The 13,042-nt window shown below is 39.1% G+C and overlaps 1 protein-coding gene across 1 annotated transcript; it reads right to left on the bottom strand.

Annotated features, from left to right (window-relative positions):
- Positions 1-7,276: 7,276 nt before the first annotated feature.
- Positions 7,277-11,799, bottom strand: GJA8 (gap junction protein alpha 8). The gene is made up of 2 exons (XM_073670845.1): positions 11,690-11,799; positions 7,277-9,395 (listed from the first exon to the last, which is right to left on the bottom strand). The coding sequence occupies exon 2, from the start codon at positions 9,383-9,385 to the stop codon at positions 7,583-7,585; it is 1,803 nt and encodes a 600-aa protein (XP_073526946.1). The 5' UTR covers positions 9,386-9,395; positions 11,690-11,799; the 3' UTR covers positions 7,277-7,582.
- Positions 11,800-13,042: the final 1,243 nt, after the last annotated feature.

The following is a 13,042-nucleotide window of genomic DNA, read 5'->3' as shown; positions in this document are numbered from 1 at the left end:
CAGTAATATAGGATGGATGTGAGGTCTGTGTGTCTCTCCCAGTAATATAGGCTAGATGTGAGGTCTGTGTGTCCCCCACAGTAATATAGGCTGGATTTGAGTTATGTGTGTCTCCCCCAGTAATATAGGCTGGATGTGAGGTCTGTGTGTCTCCCCCAGTAATATAGGCTGGATGTGAGTTATGTGTGTCTCCACCAGTAACATAGGCTGGATGTGAGGTCTGTGTGTCTCTCCCAGTAATATAGGATGGATGTGAGGTCTGTGTGTCTCTCCCAGTAATATAGGCTGGATGTGAGGTCTGTGTGTCTTCCCCAGTAATATAGGTTGGATGTGAGGTCTGTGTGTCTTTCCCAATAATATAGGCTGGATGTGAGCTTCGTGTGATATTCCCAGTAATATAGGTTGGATGTGAGCTCTTTTTGTCTCTCCCAGTAATATAGGCTGGATGTGAGGTCTGTGTGTCTTCCCCAGTAATATAGGTTGGATGTGAGGTCTGTGTGTCTTTCCCAATAATATAGGCTGGATGTGAGCTTCGTGTGATATTCCCAGTAATATAGGTTGGATGTGAGCTCTTTTTGTGTCTCCCAGTAATATAGGATGGATGTGAGGTCTGTGTGTCTTCCCCAGTAATATAGGATGGATGTGAGCTCTGTGTGTCTCTCCCAGTAATATAGGATGGATGTGAGGTCTGTGTGTCTTCCCCAGTAATATAGGTTGGATGTGAGGTCTGTGTGTCTTTCCCAATAATATAGGCTGGATGTGAGCTTCGTGTGATATTCCCAGTAATATAGGTTGGATGTGAGCTCTTTTTGTGTCTCCCAGTAATATAGGATGGATGTGAGCTTCGTGTGATCTTCCCAGTAATATAGGCAGGATGTGAGCTTTGTGCGTGTCCAGAGAGCTACTGTCTTCATTAGCTCAAATATCAGCACACCTTCTATCCTGTACTTCCTGTCCTCCTCTAAATGTTCTTTCTTCTTTAGCTAGAGCCTCTTTCCTCTGCCCTACCTGAGACTGCAGATGCTTTCACATCTGTCCACAAACTCCTCTCTATTATCTCTATCACTGAGAAAAGAGAGGAAGAGAGCAGAGACAGACATCAGAAACATGAGCGCTGATGGATTTGTTACATTTTTGCAGTGCACTCAGCTTGACAAAGTACAAACAGACGCTGCAGCTGCAACATTAAATATTTTTTTCTTTATGAAGAAAGGTGCTTAACTTTGCATTTAGGAAGCAAATAAACAATACAAATTCTGTGCAAAGGTACATTCGATCTATGTAAATCAATGGCTAACCATGCAATAAACCCAGACATTCATATTTTTTTAGCCACTAACGCTATTTAGTGGTCAGCCATGTAAGTGATCGGGCTGACATTCAGGAAAGAAGGAGATAAAATAATAAGATCTGTAATAAAAAATTCAAAATTCAGCAACCAAAGTGAGTGACCTGTGGGGTCGGAAACTAGGAAAGAATTAAGATATTGCTACAAAACCTGTGATTTCACAATGATGTCAACGGCCTGGGATTTGGGGGAGAAGGAGAATCTGGAGAATGTGATCTGTGTCCTTCTGGAATTATTAGTAGTCAGTAGATCACTGATACAAATTCCAGAAAAAATGGTGAAAGCGCACAGAAAATATAATCTCATCTACCTCCCATTTAAGGGAAAAAAATATATAAAAAAATAAAGTAAAATAATAATATCACACAACCCAACTGGACCATCCTCCATGATGCATTACAGACACATTTCTTATTGAAACACACAAATCATCAATCACAGCTGAGTTATCAATCATAGCAACTTTTTATCTCCCAAACACCATCTCCATGAGTTGTAAACCCCCCCCCCCAAACACATTAAACTAATGTCGGCTGAATCCACCGATATCAATAGGTTCAGCCTACAGTCTTATGTGTATGGAGCAGGGCTGCCATCAGGGCATTACTGCCCTTACTGGCATATGGGGCCCGGTGATTAGAGGGGGCCCCAGCGGTTCAGTGAATGTGCATCCTCGGACGCACGTTCACTTTAAATCTATTGCCATATGGGAAGCTAGTTAACAGCCGTCGGCCAGTTACAGGCCGGAGGCTGACGTCAGCGCACACGTCGTTGGCATATGACGTCACTGTCATGCACCAGCGATCGTGCTGTCGGTGATGGCAGAGACGGACACCGCTGGAGCGCCGCAAGGTAAAGAGAAAGTTGGGGGGTTTTTTTACTTTTTTTTAAAGCCGCACCAGGGCAGGATGGAAACATCGGGGCAGAAAACATGGGGGACATTAGGGTCAGAAAACATGGGGGAAGGATGAAAACATGGGGGCAGAATGATAACATGGGGGACATTAGGGGCAGGATGAAAACATGGGGGAAGGATGAAAATATGGTGGACATTGGGGGCAGGATGAAAACATGGAAGTAGTATGAAAACATGGGGCAGAATGATGACATGGGGACAATGGGGCAGGATGAAAACATGAGGGATTTTGGTGGCAGGATGAAACCATGGGGCACATTGGGGCAGAAAACATGGGGGCAGAATGGGGAACACTGGGGGCAGAATGAGGGGCATTGGGGGCAGAATGGAGACAAGGGGCAGAATGGAGAGACATGGGGGCAGTATGGAGGAAATTGGGGGCAGAATGGAGAGACATGGGGACAGAATGGAGACATGGGACAGAATGGAAACATGGAGGCAGAATGGAAACATGGAGGCAGAATGTAGACATGGGGGCAGAATGGAAACATGAGGGGCAGGATTGAGAGACATGGGGGGCAGAATGGAAACATGGGGGAAGGATGGAGAGACATTGGGTGCAGAACGGAGACAAATGGAGACATGCGGGCAGGATAGAGACATTGGAGGCAAATTGGGGGCAGGATGGAGACAATGGGGGCAGGATGGAGACAATGGGGGCTGGATGGAGACAAAGGTGGCAAGATGTAGGACATTATTACTGTAGGGGCTAATTAAAGCTAATTAAAGGATATTATTACTGCTGTGATATATTTTATTTTTGAGGATACTGTTTTCTGTGGGGTGGGGGGGTCCTGTTACTATGCAGGACGACACTATGTTACTTTTTTTTCTTCATCTGGTGTAGTGTAGAAGTTGGGAAAAATGTGCTCTGGAAGCTGCTCTAGATAACTGTGTTATTTTATGCAGAGACGAGTCCTGGCTGGAAGAAGTGATGGCAGTCTGCTCTGGATGAAGAGGAAAAGCGAAGATGAAGGACTTCAACTAGAGATGTCACCGGTGAGTCAGTGTGTTATCTGTATGCTGACACTATACACTGTATACTATGTACAGAGATCCTGTGTATAATGGTACTTATAGTAATATTAGTATTCTGTTTTTTTATTAATGATCAGTCTTGTAGTATTCGGTCACTATGTGGTGGCAATATGTGATCTGGTCATGGTGTAGCGGTATTTGTCCTTTGTATGTGGTATTATTCGGTCACTCTGTGTTGGTAATATGTGGTCCGTTCATGGTGTGGCTGTATTTGTCTCTTGTATGTGGTATTATTTGGTCACCATGTGGTGGTAACATGTGGTCTGGTCATGGTGTAGCAGCATTTGTCCCTTGTATGTGGTATTATTTGGTCACTATGTGGTGGTAATATGTGGTCTGGTCATGGTGTAGCAGCATTTGTACCTTGTATGTGGTATTATTTGGTCACTATGTGGTGGTAATATGTAGTCCGGTCATGGTGTGGCGGTATTTGTCCCTTGTATGTATTATTATTCGGTCACTATGTGGTGGTAACATGTGGTCTGGTCATAGTGTAGCTGCATTTGACCCTTGTATGTGGTATTATTCGGTCACTATGTGGTGGTAATATGTGATATGGTCATAGTGTGGTAGTATTTGTCCCTTGTATGTGGTATTACTGGTCAGTTTAAAAAATGTATGTGACACATTCCCATAAATAAAAATATACCTAAAAGAGTATTGGGTATTATAAGAAATGTTTAATAGGTTAGATTAGAGTAGGGCCTGGCTAGAGTAGTCTCCTTGTTGTGGTGATGGCTTAAAAAAATCTTTTGGCCAAAATAAAAGCTGCTGGCTATGTATGTGATATGGTGTTCGATGAGAGCTGTTAATGTGTGATTGGTGAAGAAGTGGTGCAGAAAGAAGAGTTTTTCCAAGGGTGGGCGGTGGGACTGTGGAAGGTTAGAGGGATGGAGGCGGAGCTGTGGTGAAAGCGGAGCTGGGGTGGAGGCAAAGTGGGGGTGGAGCCTGGGTGGAGTCTCAAGGGGGCCCGAAAATTTTGCCAGTATGTGGCCCCGAAATTCCTGGTGGCAGCCCTGGTATGGAGGGCCCGGATAATTGATTGTCGGTGGGGATATGGCTCCAGCGTGTCCGGTTTCAGACTTCCAATCGTATTGTCTCCCAGAGATAAGCTGCTGGCAAACATGTCTGGTGATGGATCTTTCAAAGAAAACACCAGGGTCGCTCGGACGATCAAGAGCTCCTGTGTATGGGAGACCTAGCTGAGATGGCTGCTGTCAGAATGATTGGCCAAACCATCATTTGGTCAATAGCCATCTAATGTTTTTGGTGGCTTTAGGACTACAATAAAAATAAAGTGGTTCGCTATGGTCAACAAGGACAGCTAATGCCCCTATACACATTGGGAGAAAGTTGGTCGAACTCGCCGATTTTGATGAGACCAGCTGAGCATCTGGGAGCCTCCCAACTTCCATCCGATAGATAATGTCGGGAAAGACAAGGATTGAGCAGTTGGAATATCCAATCTTTTCTATTTAATGAACTCTTGGGGAAGGTTTACTAATTCATGTGACGATAAACTCTAAAAGTGTTGGAAAATAAGGTTTCTGAAGTTAGTAAATATGGTGTTAAAGAGGTTGTCTCAAGAAGACAGCCCCTATCCAAATGACCTATCAAGGTTTATAAAAACTTGGAATATCACTTCATGTTGCAGATGGGCGAGGCACTCTGTAATGGCGGCTTTGACTTGGTGCAACCATTCATTACATGGACCGGAATTCATATTCATGTATTCCTAAATGCAGCTCACCCAGGCTACTCCCATCTCATAGTTTTATTGTTTAGCCACAGGATATGTCATAGATGTATAGTAGAGGTTGGTCCCATCAATGGAACCGCGCCTATCTCGAGAACGGGGCCTTGCCATGGACTGCTCTCCGTTGAGAGGTGGTCGGAAGTCCCATACAAATGAACCACCTCTCCACTGATAACAGCGTGCGTCGGGGTCCAAATCTTGAGATAGGTCCATATCACATTAGCGGATTCACAACTATTATACATCTATGGAATATCCTGTCAATATGCCATAAATGTATGAGATGGGAATAAACCATTAAGTGCACGAAAACAAATTCAGACATACAAAAGCAAATTTATATCTTAAGAAAAAATAATAAAACAATATTAACAATAAATACAAAAAGTACTATATATACCATATATTAATACAAACTAATTGCATACATATTTATAAATATATTGCTTTTCTTTGTTTTACAAAAATCAAAATGCATTTGTCATTTACTCACCTGAGTAAAAAGCTCACAGCCGTCCACACGAAAGGACGAGATTATCCACCAGGAGAAGCATTGAGACAATGGAAAACAGAGAATTTTTGGAAAGATTAGAGATATAAATAGTCACATGGAACATAGTCTCTATATAAAGCTAAAGTACCAAGAAAAGTTTTACATCCCAAACTACAGCTGAATATTTGACCAACACAATGCTGTAAAAAACATCTATATTGTCTGGGGTCTACCGGCCGGTAGGTGTCTACCCTCTTCATAAATACTACTGTGGCTTAGTCAGTCAATATTCCCCTTATTTGCTTCAGTTTTCCCCATTTTCCAAGAAAGGGAGCAGACCCCAGATCTCTAATATAGAGCCAGAGTCCCATTTTTGATTATGTTGTAAGAAAAATCATTCAAGCTTTGAAGATGGCACTTTTTTTTTTAATTTAGACTTCGATAACTTTGATCAATTTGAAAGATTTGTTCAACCTATGCAGAACAATAGTCAAGTTTTGTTCAACCCATGCAGAACAATATGGGAAAAAAAGTTTCCAAAAAAATGTCTAATATAACAAATTTTAATTTTTCCCCCTCCCCATTTACTTAAATTTTGAATGCTTTATACCTCTTGTTTTATTGTAAACTTTTGGTCTATTGATTCACATCCGAAGCACAAGTGCGTTACGATCTATTAAAATGCTCTGATCTTCTATATTAGACTCAATATATATTTTTTTATCTCCTTTTGTTATCTCCTTTTGTGAACATTTTAAAAGAATCGATTGGTTTTAATGTTTTGTGATACTTTTTTTTTATATTTCTAATTCTACAAGCAGTGATGGACTTTTGGTAAACTGTCAAGTCGAAGTTAAGCCTGTCCCAAAGAATTAAAAAATACAATAAAAAAATATCAAACCCTATCTATGTCTAAAAAAATAAAATAAAAAAATCAAACCTAATCTAAAAAAATATATTAAAATAAAAAAAATATTAAAAACCTATCGAAAAATATAAAACAAAATAAAAATATCAAACCCTCTAAAAAATGTATCAAAAAAAGTAATATAGTCACAGTAAGTTGTTTTTTTTTTAATAATCTGCACTTATTATGTTGTTGGAATTTTCTGTGCAAAAAAATACAAAAGTAGAAGGCTTTTAAACCTATCGAAATGAGTTTTTTAATGTGTGATATATATCAAATTTATCAGCCTCTACCTTTTCTATGTTTTTTCTTCCTTTTGTGCTGCATAACAATGATATTTGAACACAACTGGAAGTTACATCAGGAATCCAGGAGGAAAATTACAGCCACTGAGAAGAAAAAAAAAAAGTGGTGACTATTATGAAACATTACGAAATAGAAAAAAAAAATATCTGGTCACTCAGAAGAGTGGGCTTATAATGGTATCGCACAAAAGAAAAATGGAGAAGTATGTGGTTTTTTTTTGTGAGCAGTGCACCAGTTTCTAAGGGTCTAAAATTGAAAAAAAAAAAAGTTCAAATTCTAACTTTTTTTTAATTTTAAATTACGTATTCTAGTAATAACATTATTTTCTTTTGAATTGTTCTTTGAATTTTATTTTTTACGTTGAAATGAAAAAAAATATTTTGCTAAAGATTTTTTTTTAGGTTATCAATTAGTTATTCAGTTACAATGTATGCTCGTGTTATATATTTTTTTGCGTTTGCTTTTTCCAGGTATCAATTTATGACTGAGGTTAATGCTATGCAAGATTTTCTGGCTCAGTATTTATGGATTCTAATAGAATCTTATATTTTTCCATAAAATGTAACCCTTAATTTTCACCAACATTAAAGGGAAAATAGTTGGAATTCATTTAGATCACTAAAACTAGAACAATGTAATTTTTCGAAATCTTTAAAAAAAAAAAAGTGAAAACATACGATGCAGCGTATCCCGGGTAGCACTTTTCTTTACATCCTCCATTCTGTCTTCTTAAACCTGTAGCACCTCAGAATCCAAATCGAGTTGACTGTTTTGCGTACCTCGTACTATTTTGCGTTACTAGTTTCATGGCTTTCCGTTCATACGGCTAAATCGTCTGAGCGAGCCCGGCTACTTGCCTTACTTAACCTACTCAGGGATCTAGAATCGGGAATTAACTCGAAACTTAGTAAAGGCAGTTCAGGGACTGGAGGTTCTGCTTCATAATCATCTGGTTTCTCAGATAAAGGTTCAGGGAACCCTTGTCCTAGAGGGAGGTGTTCAGATTTGGAATTATCTGAAAGTGCTCTAGAAGGTGCGCGTTCATATAGTACCTGGTCATTGTTGCCATCTAAGACTGGGTCTGAAGTTACTGTGGAAGGAATATTTTCTAGGGTGGGATCGAAGACGGAAGGGGTTGCTTGAGAAGGGGTTTGCTCAGAGGCCTGTTCAGAAGCAGCTCGGGATAAAGATCGATATGAGGGTGCACACTCAAACGGGTCATGGTCAGAAGTTGCTCGGGATACAGCCCTTTCTGAGGGAGTGCGCTCAAATGGGGCATTTTCAGATGTTGCTCGAGATGGGACTCTCTCTGAAGTCGCAAGTTCAGAAGTTGCTCGAGATGGAGCTCGCTCCGAGGGTGCACGCTCAGAAGAGGCATGCTCAGAATTAGCCCGAGAAATGGCTCGCTCTGAGAGTGCCAGCTCTGAAGGTGCTCTTTCGGAGATCATATTGTTGGAAGGTAATTTTACAAGGGAAGAAAAAGCACGTTCAGAAAGTGCACGTGATGGTGCTCTTTCAGAAAGTGCACGCTCAGAGGGGGCACGCACCGAAGGGGCTCTCACTGAAGGGGCTTGTTCTAGAGTTTCAGCCACTTGCACTTTCACCTTCTCTTGTTCTTCAGCTTGACGATACGAGGGCAGAGTTTCATCATAGGCCTTCGAGATGTCTTCTAGGAGGCCTGTGCTGCTTTTCTCATAATTATTAAAGTGAGATGGAAGAGGGCTAGCTTCTAATCCAACCTCTGTCATTGGGTAGAAATGGGAGACAACCTTTTCTTCTTCCAGTAGTTTATACCCTTTAGATTTTGGAATGGAGGAAATGGTAATGGAGTGCAATGGTTTCTGGGAAACTTCTCCAAGTAGTGAATTTGTTTGGTGATCTGTAGTCCTCCGAAATGCAAAGCGAATCTTTTTCCAGCCCAGATGACTGATCTCCACCACATTCAGAAAGAGGGAGACTGCAGCCACTGCTAACATGAACATAATAAATACAGTTTTCTCAGTAGGCCTGGAGACAAAACAGTCTACGGTGTTTGGGCAAGGCCAACGACTGCAACGGTATAGGGGAAGGATCCTAAAACCATACAGGAAATATTGTCCCACCACAAAGCCCACCTCAAAGAGTGTTTTGAAGATAATGTGACAGATGTAGGTTCTTAGGAGAGTTCCTTCCAAACGAAACTTCTTAGTACCTTTGGTACTGGTTTCCTTGGTGGTCCTAATGCTCCCTTGATCGGGAGCAAGCGGCAACCTTTCTTCATTAATTTCCTGCTGCCGACTCATTTCTGCTTCCTCTCGTTCCTTTCTCTTCTCTTCCATCCGAACGTGATGCACAGCGTGGCCCACGTACACCAGGGACGGTGTGGAGACGAAGATGATCTGCAGGACCCACAGTCTGATGTGAGACAGAGGGAAAGCCTCGTCGTAGCAGACATTCTCGCAACCAGGCTGCTGAGTGTTGCACACAAAATCAGATTGTTCATCCCCCCATACGAACTCAGCAGCAGTTCCCAAGATGAGGATCCGGAAAATGAACAGAACCGTCAGCCAGACCCTGCCAATAACGGTGGAGTGCTCATTCACCTCTTCTAAAATATTCCCTAAGAAACTCCAGTCTCCCATTATCTACAGCCTGCAAAAATTAGAAGAAACACAAAAAACATGGACAAATATTAGTGAATTCCCAAATAAAGCTGCAAATTAAATAAAAAATAAAAAATACTATCCAATAACAGTAGAATAATAATATATATTTATATATATATATATATATATATATATATATATATATACTGATAATACATTTACTGTATATATTTTGTATTTAAGTACAAAAAGTTGTAAGACGTACCAGTATTAGTATTATCAATATATATTGTTATAATTACTACTTCTGCCTCTAATACTGTTGCCACTTGTAATTAATAGGAACTCACAAAAAAAAGAAGTTAATTAATATATGTGACATAACGGCATCATTTGATGAATAAAGTAACTGGATAACTTTAAAGAAACTTACAATATCTGAAACTTTTTCATTCACAACAAAAATGATGCCATTATATCACATACAGTGGTTAACCTATTTAGTTTTTTTCTGTTTTTTGTATAGCTAAAAACTGTTTTCCATTTATTATTTTTACATTATTATTATTATTATTATTATTATAAATATAGTTATATTAATATACTGTATGTGACATAATTGCATCATTTTGAATAAAGTATTGCTTAAAAAAGTTTTCCATTTATTTTTTTTTATTTTTTCTTTATTTTTAATCGTATAACTATAGTTATGTTAATATATATATTTTTATTATTATTTTCTTTTTGCATAGATAAAACGGCATCGATTTGAAAAAAGTAACTGGATAATTTTAAAGAAACTTACAATATCTGTATTAATTTTTGTACACAACAATACAGCCATGAAACTCCATATTCTGTATATAAAAAAATAAACCTAACTGTATTTATACAAAAAAAAAATTAAAAGAAGAAAAACCTAAGGGGAAAACATTTTTTAGAGATGCGAAAAATAGAAAAAAATAAGTAATAAGTTAAACAGTATAATACATGTGACACAGAGGCATCATTTTGAGTAAAGTAATTGGATAACTTAAAAGAAACTTACAATATCTGTCACATTTTTTGTACAATAATTTAATATTTCAACGAGAGCCATGAAGCTCTTAAGAAAATATATTAAAAAAAAAAAAGATTAAAAAAATGTTCAGAGTTAAAAAGGAAAATGTATTTTTCTTTCGAATTAGGAAAACACACAAGAATAAAACAGACACATGAAAACCTACAATAATCGACTTAAAACTTCAATAATTAAAAAAAAACAACCTAACAAAATATACCTGGAAAATAAAAAAAAAAGAACAAATCAAATATAGAATTTTCAAAAACTTAAGTTAAAGCTCTGTATCCACTTCATGTCGTAAGCTCGATCTAATGTAATCAACATGAACTAAACTACAACTATATTAGACTTGGAACCTAAAGTCGATAAAACTTCCACAGAAAATAAAAAGTAAAAACATAAAACGCTTATAAAACTACTAACACGGAAGTTATTAAGAAGACACATAAATGGTAGAAAATGGGCAACTTGCCACAGTGAAAGTTCCACTGGAGGAGATGTTTCCACTCTTGGCACCCTGCTGTCAAAAGTGAACCTTTGTCTCTGGCCTTTCCTACCTAAAGTCCCAAACGTATCGCACCACTGAGCAAATGTGACTCAATCGACCCTGATGGGTGGGTTTTACTGTCCGGCAATATTTAAGCTCTGAGCTAGACGGCCTTTATGAGAGGGGAACAACTGGTGATGTGTAGGACAATGGGCAAGAGCCGGGCAGACACAGCGGTGGCAAGTAGGATTGTATGGAATAAACTTATCACCAATCACTATACGTAAACTTATTAAAGAGTGAAGCTGCTAACTCTGTGTATGACAAATAAGGAATCTCTATCTTCTATCTATCTCATATCTATCTAGCTATTTCATATCATATCTATCCAGCTATCCATCCATCCATCCATCCATCCATCCATCCATCCATACATCCATCTTTCTCCTGTTTGCATCCTGCATCTGTGCACATGTCAGAGCTTTTAGATAGTGAAAGATCATGTAACAGGTAGTCAATGTTGCAGACACAGAAATTTCTTTGACTTCTAGAAAACTACCACCAACAAAACCAAAGCACTGCAACATGATAGCGGCAATTACTGACTGGAAGTAAGTTTATGGCTATTATTCTGCCTCCATGATATGAGAAGTTCTGCTGTGAAGGTCCATAATCGTATAGTCTAGAAAGGACTGGCAACTAATGTAAAATGTGTCCTTTACAGCCCTAGAGATGGTCCTTGTGGTAGCCTTTGCCATAAGTTATGACTTGCACGCATCTTCCTACTTACAGTGAGTCCCTTATTCCTTGTTACTTTGCAGAGCCGCCTTTGTTTTCTCCTCTTTCGGCTGAAACTCGTAGTAAAGCTTTTGCTGACCCAGCTGACACAGAGCTTTGGACAGAGACAGCTGCTGGCTGGGTAACATGTTTAGAGTGGAATGTTAGAGTGAAAAGAACATAAAACAAAAAGCAGAAAATTCCAGGGTGACAACTCTAGTATGATGTAGGACAGACATTATCTTCAAGGCAACGTCTACAATTAAACCACTAGGGGAAGACCACTCTTCTAAAACACCATTCTTTATTGCAAGCGTGGGTAGTCATATATCTATGCATGTATATATAAAGAAACCTCTCCAAAAGACTAAATCTTTGATAAGACCACCAATCTAAGAAGACCACCCCTTTGATCTAGACCAGATGTTCTGGGATGGCCTTTCAGTTCTCTTCTGTGCTCAACATTTTGCCATCTCATTTGCAAAGAAGATGACCCTGCTAGAAGACCATTTCTCAATGCAACTGTAGGTGGTCAAACTCTCCAAAAGACCACTTCTTTAGGAAGACCATGCAAACAAGATCTGAACTTTCAGTGACAGCCTTCAAATTTCCTTATATTCTTGATATATTGGACACTTCTTTTGGGAAGATCACCCTTCAAAAACAAGATTATTTTCTGCAAATATGGGTGACCATCTAGCTATGCATGTATATATGAAGAAACCTCTGCAGAAGACCAAGTCTTTGAGTTTTGAAAAGACTACCCATGATCTAGATTTTTAGGTAATGGATTTTTAGGTCCTTTATTGGACCACCTGCTGGAAAACCAGTCATGCCTGCAATGCTTGGTGGTCATCTTATAGAAATTGCACTGTATACAGGCAAACTCATATAGACCACCTCTTTACGAAGACTACCTCTGATCTAGTGCTGATTTTTTGGAACATATTGTCATTTATTTTATGTCCTACAAATGTTGACTTTTTCGATTAGAAGATTAGAAGACCAACACAGTCTAGAATAGCTTTCTCTCTACCATAATTACAGTTTTCTTTCAAACTAGCCATATTGTCCTCTAGATTTGCTCTAGAAGACCATTTTAATGACACATTCAATGGTTGTCTCAAAAGATTTTTCTTGAATAGAAATAATGCAAATGGGGGACCCTATTGTTGATTGTCTGAGGAAATAATTGGGGAATGTTGAGCTGATATTAGCTACATCAAATGATACTAGTTTAGTAGTAGCGTAAGTCCTGGTCCTCTGCCCACTCATAGAGAAAGTCTTTGAGTCCTGTTCCCTTCACCCACTCATAGAGAAAGCCTGTGAGTCCTGTTCCCTTCACCCACTCATAGAGAAAGCCTGT

The sequence above is a fragment of the Phyllobates terribilis genome, unplaced genomic scaffold (assembly GCF_046119375.1).
Source record: "Phyllobates terribilis strain yellow unplaced genomic scaffold, ASM4611937v1 Scaffold_2__4_contigs__length_985480577, whole genome shotgun sequence".
NCBI classification, from domain to species: Eukaryota; Metazoa; Chordata; class Amphibia; order Anura; family Dendrobatidae; genus Phyllobates; species Phyllobates terribilis.
The sequence above is the reverse complement of the archived record's forward strand: the minus strand, read 5'-3'. Positions and strand labels throughout refer to the sequence as shown.